General features: G+C 30.5%; 6 protein-coding genes across 13 annotated transcripts; 2 read left to right on the top strand and 4 right to left on the bottom strand.

Moving 5' to 3' along the window:
* Window positions 1-133: 133 nt before the first annotated feature.
* Window positions 134-13,662, bottom strand: LOC109609214 (uncharacterized). 6 transcript variants are annotated; one of them, XM_020025888.2, is made up of 3 exons: window positions 13,631-13,662; window positions 2,196-2,386; window positions 134-1,463 (listed from the first exon to the last, which is right to left on the bottom strand). In XM_020025888.2, the coding sequence occupies exons 2-3, from the start codon at window positions 2,344-2,346 to the stop codon at window positions 187-189; spliced, it is 1,428 nt and encodes a 475-aa protein (XP_019881447.2). In that variant the 5' UTR covers window positions 2,347-2,386; window positions 13,631-13,662; the 3' UTR covers window positions 134-186. The 6 variants fall into 6 exon arrangements, with proteins under 6 accessions (XP_019881447.2, XP_019881439.2, XP_019881455.2 ...); XM_020025880.2 differs by lacking the exon at window positions 13,631-13,662 and adding an exon at window positions 3,694-4,054; XM_020025896.2 differs by lacking the exon at window positions 13,631-13,662 and adding an exon at window positions 3,166-3,326.
* LOC109609285 (COX assembly mitochondrial protein 2 homolog) lies at window positions 4,726-5,170 on the top strand. The gene has a single exon (XM_020025930.2). It carries the CDS (start codon window positions 4,803-4,805, stop codon window positions 5,055-5,057), a length of 255 nt encoding a protein of 84 aa, XP_019881489.1. The 5' UTR covers window positions 4,726-4,802; the 3' UTR covers window positions 5,058-5,170.
* On the top strand, window positions 6,842-11,349 carry LOC109609274 (globin). 3 transcript variants are annotated; one of them, XM_020025919.2, is made up of 4 exons: window positions 6,842-7,272; window positions 10,613-10,781; window positions 10,832-11,054; window positions 11,112-11,349. In XM_020025919.2, the coding sequence occupies exons 2-4, from the start codon at window positions 10,624-10,626 to the stop codon at window positions 11,229-11,231; spliced, it is 501 nt and encodes a 166-aa protein (XP_019881478.1). In that variant the 5' UTR covers window positions 6,842-7,272; window positions 10,613-10,623; the 3' UTR covers window positions 11,232-11,349. The 3 variants fall into 3 exon arrangements, with proteins under 3 accessions (XP_019881478.1, XP_049819885.1, XP_049819889.1); XM_049963928.1 differs by lacking the exons at window positions 10,613-10,781; window positions 10,832-11,054; window positions 11,112-11,349 and adding exons at window positions 9,388-9,550; window positions 9,854-10,076; window positions 10,131-10,520 and having other exon boundaries at window positions 7,115-7,272; XM_049963932.1 differs by lacking the exons at window positions 6,842-7,272; window positions 10,613-10,781; window positions 10,832-11,054; window positions 11,112-11,349 and adding exons at window positions 9,299-9,338; window positions 9,388-9,550; window positions 9,854-10,076; window positions 10,131-10,520.
* Window positions 12,130-12,872, bottom strand: LOC109609225 (enhancer of split mbeta protein-like). Its single transcript, XM_020025863.2, has one exon. The coding sequence runs from the start codon at window positions 12,870-12,872 to the stop codon at window positions 12,306-12,308; it is 567 nt and encodes a 188-aa protein (XP_019881422.1). The 3' UTR covers window positions 12,130-12,305.
* A 1,096-nt stretch (window positions 13,663-14,758) lies between the features above and the next one.
* LOC109608728 (enhancer of split mbeta protein) lies at window positions 14,759-15,489 on the bottom strand. Its single transcript, XM_020025260.2, has one exon. It carries the CDS (start codon window positions 15,440-15,442, stop codon window positions 14,897-14,899), a length of 546 nt encoding a protein of 181 aa, XP_019880819.1. The 5' UTR covers window positions 15,443-15,489; the 3' UTR covers window positions 14,759-14,896.
* Window positions 15,490-19,677: 4,188 nt separating this feature from the next.
* On the bottom strand, window positions 19,678-20,837 carry LOC109608578 (enhancer of split mbeta protein-like). The gene has a single exon (XM_020025026.2). The coding sequence runs from the start codon at window positions 20,634-20,636 to the stop codon at window positions 20,016-20,018; it is 621 nt and encodes a 206-aa protein (XP_019880585.1). The 5' UTR covers window positions 20,637-20,837; the 3' UTR covers window positions 19,678-20,015.
* Window positions 20,838-22,636: the final 1,799 nt, after the last annotated feature.

The following is a 22,636-nucleotide window of genomic DNA, read 5'->3' as shown; positions in this document are numbered from 1 at the left end:
TAAAGCTTATTGAACGTGTTTTTAAATTCAAATTGTAAAGGTAATAAAACCAATGGTATGGTAATTTACATATGTTAATAAATTTATTTGAATAAATCAAACGCTTTTTATTTTCAAATAAAACTACTAAAGGTAATAACAAAATAAATACAGCTTTATTAAAAAAAACCGCATAAATAAATACAATCATTTTGTTCCGTTTACTTCATTCCGCTCTTCATCTTTCTTATCTGTAAGAACACAGGTAATAAAGATTAAAGAACAAACACTGACAGTCAAAAATAGATAAAAACACTCCTGCAAACCAAACATGCCAATCAAAACTTGAAAAATTTTAGTTATCAATAGAGCACACATGGAATGTAGCATCACATAGAACTGTGTTACTGTTTTCCTGCAGTTTGCAGGAAAATTGTCATTTATCAGAGTCACAGGCAAGTTTCCTAAACCTATGGCATGTGATATGTTGTAAAACAGCATCACTATCACAGATGTGTATTCAAAATACTTCTGGTTTATTTGTAACTTTAGTACGAGTATATTCAGTACAATTGATGTTGTTACCAATATATTCGACAGTAATAGCATAGTACGTTTATTATACTTTGTAGACACAAAAATACCAAATAAATTGGCGAAGAAATACGTAACCATGTACAAAATCGAGAAATACTCAGGATTCGAGACTTGAATATACATAAAAATGTACATGTTGTAAATAATAGTAGGAGTAATACCCGTAAATTGTAGGAAGAATGTCAACAGTCCAATTTTTCCAAATTCACACCTTAAATGTGAATCCTTAAATATTCCCAGATAACCTATAGATAAATCACCGGCACTCAGCTCCATTTTCATTTTAATAACCTGATCTTGCACACTAATCTTCGGATTTACGGATTGTAACACTTCCGAGGCAAATTTTAAATTTTCCCTTTGAAGAAATTCTTTTGGAGTGTTCGGCAAAAATACTACAAGACTAAAAATGCTGACTGAAATGATTGCAGCAATAATACTGACGTCTTTTAGTGTCACAAAAGGCCCGTAACTATAAATTATTATGGCACCGATGCAAATGAAAGGCATGTTTAAACCAATGAGGATTTTCGTGTGTTCCTGTCTGGACATGTCGTTAATGTAAATTTTGATTTTGGCTTGGCAAAACCCGAATCCGAACCCAGTAATCAATCTACTAGCAAGTACGACATAAATATTTGAAGCTTGCCACATGACTATCCAACCGATTGACATGAGCAGACAACCCAAGATCATCGAATTTTTCACGCCGATGCAACGGATTGATGACAATGGTGTCCCTAATGTTAAGCCGATCATCAAAAAGCCAGCAATCATAGCAGATTGATCCAATGTTATGGGTATTGGTGATGATGGTGACAAATACCGGGGATAAGTCGGTGAAGGCCACGCCAACATCATCCCAAACGGAATGTTTATCAACAGACCTGGAAGAAAAACGAAGAACTGCTTAGATAATGTGCAAACATGTCAAAAAGGTGCAATTTATAAAAATTATTAATTCAAAAAAATGTAGTTTTTTGGTCTGAAATATAGATGCCAGTACATTTTGTTTACACTATGCAAGCGTGTATTCAAAATAGTTTTGTTTCTCCTATTTTAATTATCATGATTTGAGACAACGCAAGCTAGTACTTGTCACTAACACATAACTAAGATAAATTTACTTAAAATATGAAAATACTGAAGAATGTAAAATAAATGGGATACTTGCAAGCGAATTTCCAGAAATAGAAGAACGAAGGTGTAACAATATACATTTTCACAACTATTTCGATCTGATTGATTATGAATTTCCTTGATATCAAAGAAAAAATGATAATTAACGCCAAGGTTGCACTCTCCCTCTCACAATTAATTTAATAGACTTGTTCTCGTGCTGATTTAGGATCATATACAAAATGAAAATTTTATAGTCCTTTATCATCAAATATTTGATGTTTGTGCGTAAATTTGGACGAGACATAATTAAATCACATTGATCTAATTATACAAGTCTGCCTATTGTTAGTCAAACAGTAGATAATTATAATTGTAAATAAATGCTTGATCGCTTTAATCCCTGGATTGTTTTTTAAGCTTTTGCGGTCGGATAGGTCAACACTATTCCCTCCCTAAATATAAACAAACACAACTCATCTTAATTGTTCTGTACTCACAGCAAATCGATGGAAATACCCGCCATATTTTAATCCTGATCCTGGAATCGTCCTTTGTACTTTTTGCATGTCCACCATTGGTATCGAAATTGTAGGTGACCACTTCCGGTGTTTGAGGGCTTGATGGTTTGATGAACTCTTCCTTTTCCATGTCTGGGATGGTTTAGGAGCCTGATTACCGCATACTGAAACTGGAATCGTTTGTCACATAAGATTGGGATCAATGAAAATCAATTAAGTGATGGATGTTTATATAAAGAATTGTTATTAATTTGGCGACGCGGCCTTCATGAAAATACATGTGACCAGTAAAAAAACTGTTGAAAAGTGTAATGATGATTTAATAAGTGTGTGTCTCGGTTGAAGGAAGAAAATTACTAAGATTGTTATTTAAAATGGATTAATTAAGACATGTGGATCCAGTTTCGCATTTAATGGCAAGATCGGATAACAAAGTGATTGTTAATTTAACTACTGTATGAATTATTGTTCTGCCAGTTTAAATGAGTAACTTGTCTACAATTCTGGATATTTCAAATATTACCACATTGGATTAGTATTGTCTCAATTATAAATTATAAACATAATGTGTTTTGAAGGAACCCAATTACACCTAATGATTTCAACCACGTAAAAAGCAATTAACACAAATCACTTTAAATATTTAACAGCAATGATAAGATCCGCTAATTAATAATAATCTAGATCAATTGTCTCCCTCAACATCAATTTATATTTGCACATTCCAAACACTTGCAACAAAACTACTTACTTACACACACATACATGCCATACATCAGTAAAACATTTAAAAATAATTACGGTTTATCACGAATGGTAAAAATTTAAGGTCAAGCACGTAAATCAACGGATATATCGCGATACAATTGAGAGTCGTCTTCTAAAATCAAACTGGTTTTACCATTCTGTACGCGTAAGGAGCGGACCAAAATAGAAAAAGGATAATTACCTGAGATTGTGAGCTACCACGTGTAGGACCCTCCTTAAAATTATAATTTACCGAATGGTAGGACTTCGGCACCAAATTGTTTGATCGAGGTCAATTAATCAATTTTTTCACGTGATTTATTGTAAAAGGTAATCACCCTCGTTTTTTGTTATTGTATAAGTCACGAAACGGTACTACACTGTACACAAGTTTTCCAGGGTTCTTATCAACATCCAACGATTACGTTGTATTGTTAAAATAAAAAAAGCAATTCCGATAATTATTATAAATTTCCTATGTTCTGAGAAAAGTAATAAGATCGCATTTTCGTCTTCATTTGTGGTTTATGTGGCATTTAATAAACAATTATCAATTATTATTTTTATGGTTGTATTTCTATTTTAAGTTAATGTTCTACATCTACATGTTAATACCTACATATTTTATGTACCAAGATATTTAGTGACAAATTATATCTTTAAAGATGAGCAGATGTTACATGAATGAGTAAAATTAATTTATCTGAAATATAAATAAAACATTACTTACATGAAAGTTGCAATGTTTTGCACGACAGTTTATCATTAATACTGCACTTAAATAGCACTGTAAGTATAAAATGTTACTCTTCTTTTAATACAATTCTCAATAATTTATCAAACACGCAACTGCATTAACAAAATTTGTATTGGAAAGAAAATAAAAGTCCTGTTTAGAAAATGGTATTATTGAAATAAGGCCACAAATCCGTTTCAAATGTAAACTACTAGAAGATAGTGAATGTGACACACTAAGAAGCTGAGATTTTAAAATGAGATACCTTTTTATAAATGTCACATCTAAATATAGAAGAAACCACTGCCAAATATATGCTTAACCACACTCGAAATAGTTATCAGCAACAAGCCTAATATTGTTTGATACTGTATTGTTTAAGATAATTGTGCAAAATTATCTTAAAATTTATCACTGTATCGGTCGAAACTGAATAAAAAACTGCGATTATTTGCAACATCACTTATATATTATTAAGGAGTGAAAGTTAAATGTGCAAAAAAATTGTTACTCATCAAATTTCTTTCAGACGTGTTTATAATTACTAGTTTCAATTACCTAAATTTAGTGAGCCTAATCTATATCTATCAGATATTCGAAATATTCATATGTATAATTGAGCCTGTTGAAAATTTCAATTGTTAAGTATAATGTTTTAAAAATTGTTGCAATAAAAATTTGACGATATAATTATGAGTTTTATTGAATTATTATTATTATTGTTATTGTTATTATACGGTTATTGCATATAAAAATTGTAATTATATTTACTATTCATTTTTATAATATTTCTAGTTTTTGGGTTCTATTTTCCTATTTATAAAAATGCATTCAAGTATTTTGAAAATGGATTTGAAATTCAAAACTATCTCTATAATTATTACTGGTGGCGACGTCACTTAATACAGTAATAAGTACCGAAACTGCAGTTTTAAATCACAGATTCCATTTTTATTTTCAAATAAGATATACTTTACATAATATATTAAATGTGTACTATCGAACAATAGATGTCGCCACAAATAATTTTGTGTCAAAACTGTCAGTGTTCGTGAAAAGCAGTGAAAAGTTACTAGAGACCAGAAAAACCTACCTGCAAGAAAATGCATGTGGACCTGGCGCCGCATTTGCACACGGAAAAGTGCAACGAACTTATCAACCTGCTCCAGAACTGCCACAACGATCATCCGATGCTAAAATTTTTCGGTTATTGCAACAGTTTCGACAGCGACATGAGGAAGTGTTTGAAAGCCGAACGTTTGGCACGTACGAAGAGGAATTTCGAGAAGTCTAAGGAGATGAAGGGAAAAATGAGGAAACTGTGGGAACGAGATGCTGCCGATGGAGAGAAACTTTAGTTTCGTTTATTTGTTGAACCACGCTGTGATATTAGGTTTTTTGTGTTAAATTATTGTAACGGTATCACAACTTGTGTTACATAATTTTTAGATAATAAATTATTTGTAATATATGCAAGTTTTTTAGTTTGCAAAATTACAGGTTACTGTAACACGTAGTGAGGGTTTAAGGAGATGTAAGTAGATGGCGCATGGTAAGTTTGTTTCAAAATTAAATATTATATGTTTTATTAAAAAAAATAAAAAAATTCTGTTATATTCTGGCCAATAATACAAATAATTATAAAATACTTTTAATTTGTCGTCTGTTCGTATGGCAAAATATAGTATAGATAGTTGTATTTTATTTATCCAATTTTCCTTTTATTAAAATATAATTAAATTTAATAATATAGCGCATAATTGTTATTTATGGTACAATCCAATTTTTATGAATTTTATGCTAAATCATATGTCGTCATACAATTGTTCTGCATATCACTTGGCGTAGGTCTATTATGATATTTTTTATAGTTAAAAAGGTGAGCGAATTTGATTAAAGTATTTTTCTTTAAATAATATCTTAAAAATACTGAAAATAAGAAATATTCCATAATATATTTATATATGACCTGTTTTCTGAAATATTTTCATATTTTATTATTTAATTTAGTGAGATTGGGATGCCAAATTCAGTGAAGAACTAAATTGTTTATAACACATATTTTCTGCCAGTAAAAAAGAAAAAGATGCACAACTTTTGAGCTTGTTCATTAACATCGAGTTGTAAATACTATTTGTGAAACTAAATATAATTTATATATATATATATATATATATATATATATATATATATATATATATATATGTATATGTATGTATATTCGAAATAATATTGTTTATTTACCATTTTAATTATCACATAATTATTAATAATTACTAAAACCTTTTGTTGTTACGAAGCATATGTATATTGTGAATAAACATGCAATTTATATTTTGAATAATTAATTTTTTCACTTAGGTTGATATAAAAACTGTTTACGTCTTGTTCGTAATTATAGATTTTGATCATCATTATACTTGACAATAAAGGTGCCTAATAAAATGTTTGTCAAAGAAGCCTATCGATTGTCTTTAATATTAGATACACCTTTATCGTTACGTCTTCATTTATCCTTGCTTAATTGTCACTGACGACTGCAATCAACTAAAAGTCAAACGTTAAAGTTCAACTTCCACTACTGTTAATTGTTTTCCCAACTTTTTCCACTTTTGTTCGTCCTTTGAATCGATTGTTACCATCTCGCGTGTGTATTATCTATCATTAAATGGATCGACTTAATCTAAAGGCGGGAACTTTAGACTTTCTAATTTGTAAATGAATGAATTGGCCCAAAACACGGCATAGAAAATTCATGCGATGTTTATTCGAACTAGTCATTAAGTACTGTTATATCTATAAAGGTGAAACGTTGTGAAACATTGAATCATCGACATTTTATTTAATCAATTGTTCATTCGATATCTGAGATATCTAAAAGATTTAAAATATATAAGATATAAAGGATCAATTAAGTTTAATCAATTGCAAAAAGCAAAGACAATAACGCAGATATGTAATTTTTATGTCGGTCAGGAACAGACAGCAGTTGAGTTGTCTTGATTGCTTTATTAAAGTTGATTGGTATGATACACGAGTCTCTTGTAATCGCCACGTATCATATTCTATGCACTTCCGGCACTGTATACGTCGGTTCAATGCTACGCATTATTTTCCTACTTGTGACTTATTGACTCAATGCTCTGTACTTTGTACAACTGTCATGTAACAGTTGTTTTATTGAACAGGTTTTGAATTATTTTTTAAACGTACACTTCAGATTTTCTATAAATAAAAGTGACGATTTTTGGGGGGTTTGAAAATGCGCATTGTCCTTGGTTGATCGCGACCGTCGGGAAGAATAATTGAGTTATGAATGTTTTGGAGGTTGGACGAAATAGGTAAAAAGGGTCGGGGCGACGGCACAATCTCTTGCATCGCCTTTGTTCCAATGTTCGCAAGTTGATATCTGGCAGTTACGCGCGAACACCGCTCAGTTGGGCAGCGTCGCTCTCGCATCAAAGTTTCGTGCGAGCGAGACCGGGAAAAAGTAATTAGTTTGTCGGCTGCGACTTTTTTTTCGTGTGCGCCACAAAAGGCTTCCCTTGTGTTAAGTTGCTGACAGTGCATTAGGTAGGTATGGGTGTTTTGTGTTGTTCTCGTTTTATGTTTTCTATTCGTTCTTTCTTTTCCACACGCTCACACACATGTATATTGTGTTCTACGAAAATACTGTTTTTTTCATTAAATGTTATTACAAAACAATATCAATGACACCAACAGCAAATGTACTATATAGTGTTTTTTTAGCTAGTAAAAATGATTATTTAGATAAAACTCTCTAGCAAATAATCATTTTACCATTTACATTTCCAATTGTGGTACTTTTAAGGGTAACGCATCCACCATTTTTACAACTTTGTTTTATTTTTTTTTAAATCTTATTAACAACAACCTTAGATTATCTACATACAATTGTAGGGTTGCATAATGAATCAATTAAATAAATGAGGTTTTTCCTGATATTTAAACGTGTGGTTTTAGTATTAAATTGTGCTGAATTTTTCAGAAATATTACAAATGATTGATGATATTAAAACATGTACATTTATACAATTTTAAATAGGCTTAATAAATATGTAAATTCAACTCGCATCAATTTGAGCTTCCACAGGAAATTTATTGTTCGTCTTTTAAATTCCATCGTTGTTAATAATTGGTTTTGTGATGAAACAACAATAGATTTTCTCTTGAATTGAGTTCAACATCCGGATTTATTCGATGCGTTTGAGAGATTTTTCTATTTAATGTGTATTTTATTATTAAATTGTATTTACTTTTGTGGTTGGTGGTGGAAAACCCACAAATTCGTTTCAATATATTTATATATATTACTCTGATAACAAAATTGTCAAGAAATGTGTATATATGGAAAACATACACAAACATTCCCGTCAATGAATGTGTAAATATTTAATAAATGATTGTTCCTGTTCTAAACAAGCTTTTGAAGTCACTTAAATTAAAATAATTAGAATGTTTAGCCCACTGTAGTTTTTTGTATAAATATAAAGCCATTCAAATATTGTACATCCGTCATTCCGACGAACAGTAATTTTATTTTCATAGTTTTATATTTAAAATACTCTCCTCATTTCTTGTTTTTGATTAAGTAGGTATATTCTTATATAATATGCAGGGTTGTTTATTAAAGAAAGATTAATTTTCCTCGAGTCCTTGATAAACTTATTTTATAATTTTTTATTAGGCTTCATAAATAAATAATATTATATAATAAATATTTACTTCGACCTTTCGACCTCGTTTTTCACGTATTTTTATAAAAAAAATATTGCGCATAATAAAAATATGCATTTTAATTGAAAACTATATTTGTCAACATTTTATGTTCAGGTTAATCAATTTACCAGATCGCATACTAGAAAATATTTCACTAAAATCACTTTAATCGAGATAAACACCAGACAAGTAAAAAAGGGCCTATTTAAAGTTTTACGATGCAATTAAAAATATCTGACGCAATTTAACCGGACGAATCAATAAACATCTTTAATTGTAGAATAACTCATTTAGAATTATCGGATTCTCCACGCGTATCAAAACAATGAACATTATGCCAGTCACATGTATGTCCATATTTTATAATCGTCGTAAAGAATTTTATTTTGTTTCGAGCCATCTTGTTGTTTTATTTATGTTATTCATGTGTCAATTGAAATTATAATTGGCAGTTTTGAAAGTTTATTCTTCTTTGAATATCAATTACTTTTAGTATGTGTACTGCGTTTGTTTAAAAAAAATCCTGACATTCTGTAATTGAAGTAATTTATAACTTAGCTTAGAATAGTAACAGTCATATTGTATATTTTTAATTTGCATAATTAGTTTTGGTATAGTGTTGATTTATTTAAATATTACTGGGTTTAGTGTCTACAAATTGCTTGACAAGGTCACATTAAACGTTATGGTTACATAAAACATTAATTAAAGTAATCATTATTAAATAATGTTGCAATAATAAAAAAACATTGCAAAATTTGTGTGCGCAACGATCTGTTTTTTATTCGGTGATTCAAACTGAGTATCACACGGATTGTTTATAAACATTTTAATTAAGTGTCTGTTTAAAATAACACAGTACAGTTCTACGCAAAAACAAGTGTATTTCCAAAGAATTGGTAAGTTGGAACAGACCGTGAAATTCACTCATTGACGGTGTGTTTTCAGGTAAAATGGGCGTGGTAGTGAGCATGTTCGGCGGGAATACCGGAAGGACGGACGATCCGGATCCGGTGACTGGACTGACGTCTAGAGATCGCTATTTGGTCACCTCGAGCTGGGCGGAAGTCCGAAAAGATCCTACCGGAAACGGTGTCGCTTTGCTCATGCTGTAAGTTTGTTTAGATTTTGTATTAATATTTTTCAAACTCAATTGTTGATTAATTTTGTTGACTTCGCTGAACTATAGTTTTCATTCTTATGTTACTTAGTCATAATAAATAACCATTATATTATCATCTATAACCACTTATTGCAACGTCACAGTCACTTAATTACATGGTTATTTACTGATAAAGAGTTCATCCATTTGAACCATAAACAGCCTTATCAATAAATATTAGCCGAAGGCCACCAATTGTAAACACATTTTCTCAGATATTTAAATTTAATAAATCACTCTGCCTATTTACAGATTTTTCGAGAAATATCCAGACTATGTGAAACTATTCCCGTTCAGGGACATACCTATGAAAGATTTACCAACCAATAAGAGATTCCAGGCCCATTGCAACAGCGTTATTTACGGACTTTCAGCGGTCATTGATCTGATCAACAACACCGATTTGCTTGTGGCACAGTTGTTAAAAGTTGGTGAAACTCACAAACCTCGAGGTGTCACAGACCAAGCCTACCTTGTGAGATTGCCTATATTCATTTAAAAACATTGTTTATAAATGTATTTTTTATAGGATTTAAAAGGTGTGGTGATTGATCTCTTCAGTACTTTCATGACGAAGTCACAAATTGAGGCTTGGAAGAAGACATTGGATGTTGCAATGGCGACAATGATCAAAGGCAGCAATCAATAATTTGATCTATTGACATGTACAAAATTTGTGTTATTTTTATCTGATTGCATGTTTAACACTGAGTACACGAAATTTATTCGACAATGTAGAATTTGCACTTAATTTATCATGATAATCTTAATAATCTAAACGGGATATTTTATACATGAGGGATTTTATGTTATCAATTTTAATCTGAGAAAAAGTATCAAAGTTCTTAAACACTTAACAACTGTTATTGTGATTTATGTAATTATTAAAAGTATATTAAAGATTATTTCTAATAAACAAGTTTTATTATTTTGCTCCTATACATTTACCCTTATCACATCCATTTTAAGCTGGCAATAGTTTCAGTTAACCACAAATAAATGTAATTCTAGGTTCTCGTAAAATGGGAGTGGTAGTGAGTTACTTTAATCCCAATGGGAATAGAAAGGATGATCCTGATCCCGTGACAGGACTGACGTCCCAGGACAAGACACTGATTAAGACATCCTGGGCCAAGTTACGCGCTGACACGACCGCAAGCGGAGTGAAAATTTTTTTGACGTGAGAACAGGTGGTCCATACTCTGAAACATTCATTAACCGGGATTGCAGTCTGTTTCAGCATGAGCCCGGTTATCAGAAGCTCTTTCCCTTCAGAGATGTACCAAAGGATCAATTGAAGCAGAACAAGAGATTTTTGGCGCATTGTAACAGTTTTATGTATGGATTCTCGTCATTGGTGGATAATGTCGGTGATGCTGATATTTTAATTGAGTTGTTGAAAAAACAGGGTGAAGCTCATAAGCCCAGAGGTGTTGAAGCCAGAGCTTACGATGTAATAAAAGTGTATATGCTTATAATCTTATGTGTTTATTTCAATTTATATTTGTAGGTTGTGGAGAATGTTCTAATTGAAATTTTGGAGAAGGATTTCGACCAACAAACAGTAGAAGCGTGGAAAAAAGGGTTGAAAGTTATGCTTAAGGTTATTGTAGAAGGAGCTAATTATTAATTAATTGTTTATGAAATTATCTTATAGTATTTTGTCAGTATTGCATATAACTTTATATTAAAGAAACTATTTTAAATGTTCACTTTAATAAATAGAAAATAAAGATTTGTTACACTAATCGCTTTTTTATTTAGTATATCATAGATAGACTTAATAATAATTATAATTTAATATAAAAATTGCATATTACACTTAAAGTTGAAAATATAAGTTGGATAGAAATATATTTTATTTTTTATAGAAATATTTGAGTAAAAGTAAATTCTGCTATTTTTTATTAGTGATAATTTAACATTAAAATTGTACTTCCTTTTTAAAATAAATTTTAAGAATTAGTAACTCATAGGACATCTGTAGAATAAACTGTAATCGAATGAAATTAACAAATTAGAAACATACTTAAATACGTAAAACTTTTACTATTGCCTAAGAGATGGCGCCACAAGTTTAATAGTTAATTTAATTATATAGGTGATATTTATTACTCAATAATAAATTTAGATGTTTATCAAAAATTATTCTTGGATCTTATTGACATTTTTTTAATTTTTTCTTTAACTTTAACACACAAAAAGTTGCTGACAAATATTATGACCACCATAAAGTTACAAATTTGATGATAATGTTTAAAATGTTTATGAAATATTCATATATTTGTCTGAATCTATATAATGCAAGTATTATTGAAGTTTCATTTATTAAGTAACACAATTCATAAAGATCTATTCTTGAATATCTAACTTATTGCAAATGATTCTTGATTGTCTTAGTCTTATTGGATTTGTAATTATTTGAGATTATTCTGTCATGGGTTGAAATTATAAATACATAATTTGAAATTTTTTATGTGAAATAGTGTTGAAAATGAAAACCAAATATTTATGTGTCATCATATTGTTTTTATTTTATGTTTCATTTTGTTCACATCACAGATAAAACTTAAACCTAAAGATCACAGTGATCATAAGATCATTCCTAACAATAATTAAAGCTTATTACAATAAAACTCTGATCTATCTAATTAAAGCACAATTGAGCAAGTGGAAGACATTGAATGATAAATGATGTATCAATCTACCATGGGCGCCAAACGGTTTCGGATTCCTCCACGGGAGCTGGTGAACTGGTCGAAGAAGCTCTAGAAGAGCCGGGCGTCAGAGGCATCGGATAATGTACGGACTCCACTGGCGAACAAGGTGGTGTTGGCACACGAATCACAAGCGGAGACACAGAATCCATTTGCTTAAGACTGTGTCCCAAATGGGTCATCAGTTTGGTACCCAAGTGAACGTCGACGCCTGGAGTTGAAGCCAAACAACGAGACACTTCCTTGGCGCATTCGGTGAAGCCGGCCCGGAACCTGTCAGCTTCCACGGTCGGATTGGCGGCCAGTTTCTGTTGATGTTTTAGCTTCTGAAGATGTTGTACCGTTAACTCCAAGATGTCGGCTTTTTCTAATTTCTGCAAGTTTTCGCCTTCAGTGGCCAACGCGGCGACCATCAGATCTTTGAGCTCGTCGAGGCATCTGTTGATTCTGGCGCGGCGTTTACGTTCCAACATCGGCTTCATGACCTTCCTGTACTGGTCGGTCCTCGACATCGCCGGTTGGGATTGCATGTTGTAGGCACTTTCGTAAGACATGGTTACTGTTCGAGAGCTGAACACGGAATGATTTTCAACCCGGGTGCCCGGCCTTTTATATCAAGAAAACGACAGATGGTTACCGCCCTTAAAGTACCTCACAATAGACGCTCGGCGTGCATTCCGTTGCGTGAACGTCTTTCCCACGGTTGAGGCATAATGCAACAAGGGAACGCTTTAATCCGGAAAGGGGATGGGGGTGACCGATAAAGGACAGGTATCATAATGGACCGAGAATGGAAATTAAGAACGTGGCTGACACACTTAACAGGAATGGTCTTTTCAATGATGCTCGGATATAAACCAGAAGAAACGACGCGATCGTGCAAGAAGCGTGATAGGCACGATCAATTCTCACGACAAATTTATGTACAATCATCACTATTTATCACAACTGTTTTATATTATTTTATTAAACTGCTTCATTTTATTTTTCAAATTACTACAGTTTATACGTCAGTGATTAATATAAATAATAATTAAAAATTCCTAGAAAAAATCTTTAATATAATTAATTTAAACAATTGATACATATTTAGAATATTTTTGATATTCAGTGGAAAAAAAATACAAATTATGCAAAAGACAAAAATAAAAATAAATAACAGTATGTACTTATTTTTACGTATAAAACTTAACATTACATAACTTATATATATTTGGAAAATAATAATACAAATTAAAAATACAGTATCAAAGATCCTAATAACTTTGTTATAATATAAAATCATAAACTAAACATAATTATGCAGACTTACATGAAACAATCTCAAACTTTACTTGAATTTTGACACCTTTCTTCAAATATGACATTATATATATATTTTCCTTAATGTTTATTTAATGTTTTTATTAAATAAATTAAATAATTATAATAGTAATTTATATATTTGGAAAATAATAATACAAATGAAAAATACAGTATCAAAGATCCTAATAACTTTGTTATAATATAAAATCATAAACTTAATTATGCAGACATGTAAAATTTTTAATTCTTATTAAAAATTAAATGAATCATAATCAGCACCAGTTTTGTATTTACATGAAACAATCTTAAACTTTACTTGAATTTTTCAAAATTTTTTCAAATATGACATTATATATATTTTTATTAATGTTTATTTAATGTTTTTAATAAATAATAATTTTTTTTCCAACATAATCCAACAACGGGTTTCTTTCACAAAATTGAAAATTACACAAATGTGAAATGTAATCACAATGATGATTTACCATTTATTTGTAAAGATAATTTACAATATGTTTTTGTTTATTCATTCAACTATTTTCCAATTCAGTTTATGAATTTCTAGAATATATACGTCAGTGCTATCACTGTATACACATAATGAATGAATATAAATAATCATTTTTTGAATTGACTTTATGGTTTACATTACCCTCTATCCGTTGGTGTAAAAATTAACTGTGTTATATTAAAATGATCTGTAACACATAGTTTGATAATATTAATGAATGAATTTTAAAAAAGTTGTTTGACGTACATTCTACACATTTGATTTTCAAATTTTATTTTAGGAGATAAGAACGTGTCATTATTTATAGTCTTTCTTGTTTCTGGTTTTTGATGAGTTAAAGTAAATTGAGACAAATTGTGATTAAAAAATGTATAATTATCATAATATTTTAGTAATTTAGTTAAAATAATGAGTTAATGAGAATTTAGATGTAATTCAAATAAAAAAATGTGTTTTAATTAGCAGTTTCAAACGAATAATTATAATAATTATTTGTTATTACAATTACTAATTTTGAACGATTTTATTATACTAAAAAATGTGTTGATACTTACTTGTTTTTTAATGTTTTTATTAAACTGATTTATTTTAATTGAAATAAATAAATAAATTAAAACAAATGTATTCATGTAAACATTTTTATTAAAATGCATAAAATATATTGTTAATATCACAGACAAAATAATGGATCACAATAATATCACATCCCTAACAGTAATTAAAGCTTTCGATTAAAGCAAAGTGAAATTATCATTTCTCCGTCTACCAAGGCCTCCAAACATCGGTGCTGACAACGTCAATAGGTCCAGGTGATCCATTGGAGGAAGCTCTGGATGAACCGGGTGTCAGAGGCATAGGATAATGACCGGTCTCCATCGGAGAATGTGGAGGAGTAGGCACTGTCACTGTCAGGGGTGTTGTGTCCATTTGCTTGAGCTTGTAGCCGAGATGTGACATCAGTTGCGTTCCCAAATGAACATCGACGCCGGGAATTGCGGACAAACATCGGGACACTTCCTTAGCACACTGTGTGTATCCCATTTTGAACTTGTCACTTTGCTGGCTGACGTCCCGTTGGCCGCGGAGTTTGTGTAAGTGACGCACGGTTAGTTCGAGGATGTCCGCCTTTTCCAATTTCTGTACGTTCTCGCCTTCCGTTTCCAATGCGGAAACCATCAAGTCCTTGAGCTCGTCCAGGCAACGGTTAATCCTGGCGCGTCTTTTGCGCTCCAGCAGTGGCTTCATGACTTTCCTGTACTGGTCAGTCCTAGACATCACGGGCTGGCACTGATAACTTTCATAGTTCATGTTGTCGGTTTTTATAGCACTGTTTAATAGATGTGCAGTGAGCAAGAGCTGAACTCTGAATGATAATCTAGGAAGCGGTACCCCGCTTTTATACGCCCGGAGCCCAGGTGACGAACTAGCATCACAATAACGAGCACTGTTCCGAGGGAACATATGCCTCGGTTTAGTCGGAGTTTCCCACGCTTTGTATAGGGTCCATCGTTCCCCACACTCACAAAAAAAAACTCGTGCGTGTAATTCATACGCAAGCCAGACTGTGCAAACGAGATCAAGTCACATTATCACGCAAATCAATTGAGATTTTGCTATTAATATAAAAAATAATTAAACTCACCAAAGATAATTTTTAAAAATATAATATAAAAATACTTCCTTCCTTTAAAATTAATCAATAGGAAAAAACGTCAAAGTATTTATGTTCTTGTTTAAAAAACATAGGGTTTAATTTATTTTATTGGCTATGAACCGAAAACAATTTACAATCAAAAAACTTTTTTTTAACAACTTGCTGAAAATAAATTAACTCATTGCGCACATGTACATGTGTGTAAGTGTATAAACAAACATATTTGATGCCAGATTTTGAAAATTCCTACACAGTCATTCGTTTGGTTTAGATAATAAAAGCAGCCGTATGTTTGCTCTTCGGTCGAAAAAAAAGTAAACATGCGAGCGTGTGTCGTTCCCACGGTCGCAGAAGGTAAAAATCAAGTGGCCTAGCACGTGCCCTCATCCCTTTCCTATTAGGGAACGCATAATTTTATTGCCAACGAACATATGCTCAGTACTCGAGGTGGTTAGAAGTTGTGACGCGATAACCTTTAATTGAGGGGGTAATTACTGTAACGTTCTGTTTTTTATTTCGAAATTTTCGGTTATTGGCCAATTTTATGCTTTGATAAAAAATAAGAGATTTAGATGTCGTGTTTTGTTTTTAGATAAATTTTAGATAAATGTGGTGTGAGTTTGGCACATGTTTAACCTTTAATCTTTGTATGAAAAATTACTTGCCAATTAATTTTTGGAATTGTGTAAGTTATTGATCAATAACCTATTGATCAATATTTTGATTTTATACTTGAGAATTGTAATAATAAAAATTATAAACATGTAATTGAGTTGATATAATGCCATAGAATATTTCCAAATTTTTAGAATGTTTATTTAAAATATGATTCATAATTATATTTTTTACCAATTTGATTTTTTAAACAGAATAAATATTTGATATATATGTAAATCTAAACATTGAAAACATAAGTTTATGATAATTAATTGTAACAAAAAACTGTACTTTACTCTATTTTTATTCTTTCTTTGACATTGAAAAATGTATAAAATAATAGTGAACATTATAGAAAAAAGACATAACCTAATTCGATCTGAACATTAATTAAAAAATTTTGTGTTAAAAGTGACAACATAATTAAAAAATTATCACTAAATATTATAACCTTAGAAATTAATTGCAGATTTTGTTTTTACTATTAAAACCAACCTTTTAGAAATTAAATGGGGATTATTAAAAAAATAATAAATATAATAAATGAAAATATTTAAATCATTGACAGTTTTATTCAACACATTTTTCATTATTTATATGTATTTATTGAAAAAATATATTATAAATTAAAAATATTAATATTTTATATATAATTTAGTATAATATAATAAATTTTATACTTGAGAATTGTAATAATAAAAAACATAAACATGTAATTGAGCTGATATAATACCATATAATATTTCCTTGTATTTTCTTTAATAAACACCAATTAAAATAAATTTTTAGAATGTTTATTTAAAATATTATTGAGAGTTATATTTTTTACCAATTTAATTTTTTAAATAAATTAAATGTTGGATATATATTTAAATATAAATATTAAAAACATAAGTTTATGATAATTAATTGTAACAAAAAACTGTATTTTATTCTATTTTTATTTTTTCTTTGGTATTGGAAAATGTGAAAATTATAAAAAAGACATAATTCGACCAGAACATTAATTAAAAAATACTTTTTTAAAAATTTTGTATTAGAAGTGACATTTTATAACAATGTTCATTTGATTATTTTGCAATTATATAGTGTTTTCAACATAATTAAAATATTATCATTAAATGTTATAATTTTAAGAATTAATTGCAGATTCTGTTTTTACTATTAAAACCAACCTTTTAGAAATTAAAGGAGGATTATTAAAAAAATTTCAATTAAAAAATGAAAATATTTAAATTATTGACGATTTTATTCAACACATTTTTCATTTATTTATATATTTATTGAAAAAATATACTATAAATTAAAAATATTATTATTTTTATATATCATTTTAATATGTAGTAAAATGAGTATATTTGAATTTATTTGGTGATGAGAATATATTAAACACAGATTATTTCCAGAAACAATATTAAAACAAATTTAAATACAATATTGAAGTCTAAAATTTAAAATTTTAAGTTTGATTAAAATTATAAAAAAGAGATTGCTTAAATGGTATAATTTTTTTTATTCAAACATTTAATTATTTCGAAAATTATTAATTTGTACTTAAAAATTAATTGATTAGATATTTAAATATATTTAAACTATTATTTATATGTATTAATATTATTAATTTTTATAGAATATTGAAATATAATTAAAAGATTGCAAAATAAAAATACTTTATTTATGTTTTAGTTTTATTCAATTTTATTCATTATTAACATCCAAGACATTTTATTAAACGAATAATTTATTATTACTAGTGTGACTAAATAACATAATATAAAATCAGTTATTTTTCTTTTACTTTAAGAACAATAAAAAACTTATAAAATTATTATTATATTATTGTATGTAAATATTTTAGAATTTTAGAAATTAAAGGGGTTTATTAAAAAAATTGAATTAAAAAATGAAAATATTTAAATTATTGACAGTTTTATTCATTCAGTTTTCATTTATTTATATTTTTAATAAAAAAAAATATATACTATAAATTAAAAATATTAATAATTTTGTATATTAATTTAATATGTAGTAAAGTAAGTATTTTGATGATGATTTCCAGGAACAATTTTAAAACAAATTTAAATACAACATCGAGTTTAAAATTAAAAATTTTAAATTTAATTAATATTATAAAAAACCAGATTGCTTAAATGGTAATTTTGTTTATTTAAACACTTAATTATTTTAAAAAATATTAATTTGTATTTAAAAATTAATTAATTCGATATTTAAATATATTTAAACTATTATTTATATTTATTAATATTGTTAAAATTTTTTTAGAATAATGAATTACAATTAAAAAATTGCAAAGTAAAAATATTTTAATTATATTTTGGTTTTATTCAATTTTATTCATTATTAATATCCAAGACGTTTATTATTACTTGTGTGACTAAATAGCATAAATAAAGATCAATTATTGTTCTTTTACTATAAAAACAATAAAAAATAATAAAATTATCTAATATTTTAGAATAAGTTTATCGTTATACAGACAGATCACTTAAAAAAAAGTAAAAAGTAACGTAAAGTAAGTGTCAACGAATCCATTAGTAAAAACATAACTTCTAAAAAGTAAAGTAAAGGTTTGGAGAGATGAGAGTTTTCGCATATTTTTCACTTTTAGGTCTCTTTCGATTTCTTCGGAAATGGTTCCGTTTAAATATTCCAGTATCCAGTATTTAGCAATAATTTAATTTATGAAGTTTAATCCAATCGCAAATAAATTGGTATTTCTGACATTCTGACTTGACCTATTAGATTAGTTTGCGTCCGATCACGGCCACCTAGAAGCAATATTACCAGTAGGTGTAATTTTTTTTAATCGAGAATTGTCCGAGAAATCGAAAAAAGTAAGAGTATTCAATTTAAAAATTCGAAAACGGAACCATTTCTGGTGAAACCGGAAGAGGCTGAAAAGTGAAAAATATGCGAAAATTCTTCTCCCCCCACACCATTTACCTATACCAAATCTCATTTTGATATACTGAGTGCTCTAGAAGTTATGCCTTGTGTAATGGATTCGTTGACACCCTAATTTCATAACTAATTTAAATAGAATTAATATGGATATTTAATTTATCAACGGCAGACAAACGTTAGTCACCATAACTGTCAACTTTGAAAGGTGTGTTTTAAATCGATAATATTATTGCTGAAAATTGTTGACTTTTTCATATTGTTAGGATAATTGTGTGTAGGTGTGTAAAGAAAGATTAAGAGACATGTATTATATAAACAATTCGTATTTATTTTCATTAAGTATTTTTATAAAAATACCAAAACATTATCACAGTTATGCTTGTGATACAGAAAAACATATAATAGGCATCAATTTTCAATCAGTTACATATAATAAACATTGCCTTGACATCACAGGTACCGATAAAAATATCACAATAAAAATATAAAAAATCTGTCTTATACAATACAAATATTCCTATCGTTAATTTAAAGCTTCAAATTCCTTTCATACAAAAACAAATAATTGAAAGATTTATGAACAAAAGAGATCATCCCCTAATCCTAGTTTTAAAGCACTTGAGCATCAATCCCAGACCGACAGTTTTAAAAAGGTCTCCAGATTTCGGTTTTTTGGGCAACCTTCAGTAGCCCGGACGTGGAACAGTCCATCGGCTGGCTCGGACTGTGGGTATTTCTAGACGACGTCGACGAAGCAGGCGTCAAAGGCATCGAGTAATTAATGCTTGTCACTTCTTCGGACACAGGTGAACTGGGGGGTGTGTACGGGCCGGACACTTGGATCACTAACGGCGTCACTTTGTCCATTTCATTAAGACGATGTCCTAGGTGGGTCATCAGTTTAGTACCCAGCTGAACGTCAACTCCGGGAGTGGAAGCCAGACAACGGGACACTTCGTTGGCGCAATGGGTGTACCCGGCCCTGAAGCGGTCCGCGTCGATCACGGGGTTGGCACTTAAACGTTGTTGGCGGCGAAGTTTGTGGAGGTGGCGAACAGTTAGTTCCAAGATATCGGCCTTCTCCAATTTGGAGACGTTTTCGCCTTCGCTTTGCAGGGCGGTGACCATTAACTCCTTCAGTTCGTCCAGGCACCTGTTGATTCTCGCCCTTCGTTTGCGCTCCAACATCGGCTTCATGACTTTTCTGTATTGGTAGGTCCTAGAGATCGGTTGAGTTTCCTCGACTTGCAACATTTCGTAAGACATTGTACACTTGAACTGATAGACAATATTATTGAACGGAACACTGAGCTAGCTGTGTGCGCTACGAGCGTCAGACTCTGAATGACTGATCCAACGTGGTAGGGGCGCTATTTATACACGGACCAGGTGTCGAGCAGTCGAGCATCGCCACAACTAACTCGTGGGAAAATTGGAAGCAATCGCGTTCCCACACTCTGGCCACCTGTAACAAACTCGGAGCGTGCAGCTGCTTCGTTCCCTCTTGCTCCGTCAACTCGTTCCGTCCTCGTCGTTCTGTGAGTGGCGAACGGACGACTAACACGGGACTAATGCTGTCCTCCTCTTGTATTTTATTGACTCGTGCACCGTGGCATCGTGCCAAAATCAACCTGTAACCTCCAAATTGACTTACTTACTACTCTACTTTTTCGAACTATTGAAAAAAATAGATTACATAGTAATCATGAAAGAAACGTCAACCTTTTAACTGTTTCAAATCAAGTCAAACGTATTAACTAAGAGTTCTTAGTTAGTATTCTTTTAGTCTCAAATTAGCAAACAACACAAGCAACAACAAAGAATTAAAAGTAAAACGATTTTCTGTTTAAAAGTTATTTCCACATAATTAGGATTTGTCTCCACGGTACAGAAAGAACAGAGATTGTGTGTTTAGTATGCTTTCTATCTCGCCCTCTCTCTCTCTCTCTCTCTCTCTCTGAAACACAGTCATAGTTAAAGCACGTGCGAGACTTGTGTCTTGTTAGAAATTTGTATTGATAATGTTGCCGATGACTTTCCTGTTAACCTCTGCCAACGTGCGTTTACATAATTCGTGGAATAAATAAGTTTACCAATCCGGATCACGGGGTGTGTTATACGATTTTAGAAATCAATTAATCACCGATAATTATGATCAAAGATCGAGTTTTACGACCAGACAATTATTTGATCGATTGTGATAATTAATTGATTATTTTGTCTATAATTCGTAATCGGTTTTGGGCGGTTTTAGTTTCATGGAGTTCAAGTTTCTTGCCAGATTCTAATTAACCAACTGCCTCATGCAACTATTCAATTATAATTAACAACCGAAGAAGTAGCAACCATTAGAGAGGCTCAATAAATTATGCATTACATTTAAGATTTTTTTTACGTTTCACAAGACCGTGGACACGTTAACAAGCGTTTAATATCTCTATCTGCATCACAAATATGATGATGATTTATGTAAATTAATACTGGCTATAGGTTTTACAATATTCCCGGATTACCAACCATCTATCGTTCATTATTGACCAATATAAATGCAAATTTTTTCGATGGGTGCAGCTCTGGTCTGCGAAAATTTGAATATCGACATTTGACGGGGCTTATTTATAGCTTCGTGTTAAAAACCTGATTCAAGCTATTGTGAATAAATGAAAATTGACTAATTTTGGGCTACTACCAATAGAAACGTATCTGAAATGGGACTACAAAAAGGTATAAAACTTGCAAAAATATTTTGCGTAACAGCGAAGAAAAATGTTAATTTCATGTGAGAAAACTACCAGAGTGTGTCTTATGTGGGAACCACTCCACGATTATCTTCCAATTACACCTTAATGCTTCGTTATCCCAACATAATTAATTACCAACGAACGAGCAACACATCCATATCGAACGGGATCGTGATGTAGGTGAGATTTTACTTTCTATGTCAGTCAATAGGTGCAATTAGGGCTTTTTTCTTTTGGTGGACGGCGATTAATTGCTGGTACCTCGAGGTGAATGCTGGTAGTAGCAACGGCTTCATGCGTCTCGCGTTCTGTATTACATATAAATAATAGTTATTCATATGTGATTATTTTGTTGCGCCGTGATCTGGCATTTCAAGTGGTAACTATGGTTTTCGAATGTGGTACTATTGTCCGTTCAAATTTTAGTTTCAGTACCACCACTGTAACTACCACGCATATCTTGTACGAACGCAACATATGAACGTACGTAAAAATAATATTGATTTAAACTATTTTTTAAATATG

The sequence above is a fragment of the Aethina tumida genome, chromosome 1 (genome assembly GCF_024364675.1).
Source record: "Aethina tumida isolate Nest 87 chromosome 1, icAetTumi1.1, whole genome shotgun sequence".
NCBI classification, from domain to species: domain Eukaryota; kingdom Metazoa; phylum Arthropoda; class Insecta; order Coleoptera; family Nitidulidae; genus Aethina; species Aethina tumida.
Note: the sequence above shows the minus strand (reverse complement) of the source record. Positions and strands in the feature narration are given on the sequence as shown.

Coding starts and splice junctions, on each gene's coding strand:
- LOC109609285 (XM_020025930.2), top strand. CDS start 4,803: ATGCATGTGGACCTGGCGCCGCATTTGCACACGGAAAAGTGCAACGAA.
- LOC109609225 (XM_020025863.2), bottom strand. CDS start 12,872: ATGTCTTACGAAAGTGCCTACAACATGCAATCCCAACCGGCGATGTCG.
- LOC109608728 (XM_020025260.2), bottom strand. CDS start 15,442: ATGAACTATGAAAGTTATCAGTGCCAGCCCGTGATGTCTAGGACTGAC.
- LOC109608578 (XM_020025026.2), bottom strand. CDS start 20,636: ATGTCTTACGAAATGTTGCAAGTCGAGGAAACTCAACCGATCTCTAGG.
- LOC109609274 (XM_020025919.2), top strand. CDS start 10,624: ATGGGAGTGGTAGTGAGTTACTTTAATCCCAATGGGAATAGAAAGGAT. Junction 10,782..10,831: donor GGAGTGAAAATTTTTTTGAC/GTGAGAACAGGT, acceptor CCGGGATTGCAG/TCTGTTTCAGCATGAGCCCG. Junction 11,055..11,111: donor TTGAAGCCAGAGCTTACGAT/GTAATAAAAGTG, acceptor TTATATTTGTAG/GTTGTGGAGAATGTTCTAAT.
- LOC109609214 (XM_020025888.2), bottom strand. CDS start 2,346: ATGGAAAAGGAAGAGTTCATCAAACCATCAAGCCCTCAAACACCGGAA. Junction 1,464..2,195: donor GGTATTTCCATCGATTTGCT/GTGAGTACAGAA, acceptor TTTTTCTTCCAG/GTCTGTTGATAAACATTCCG.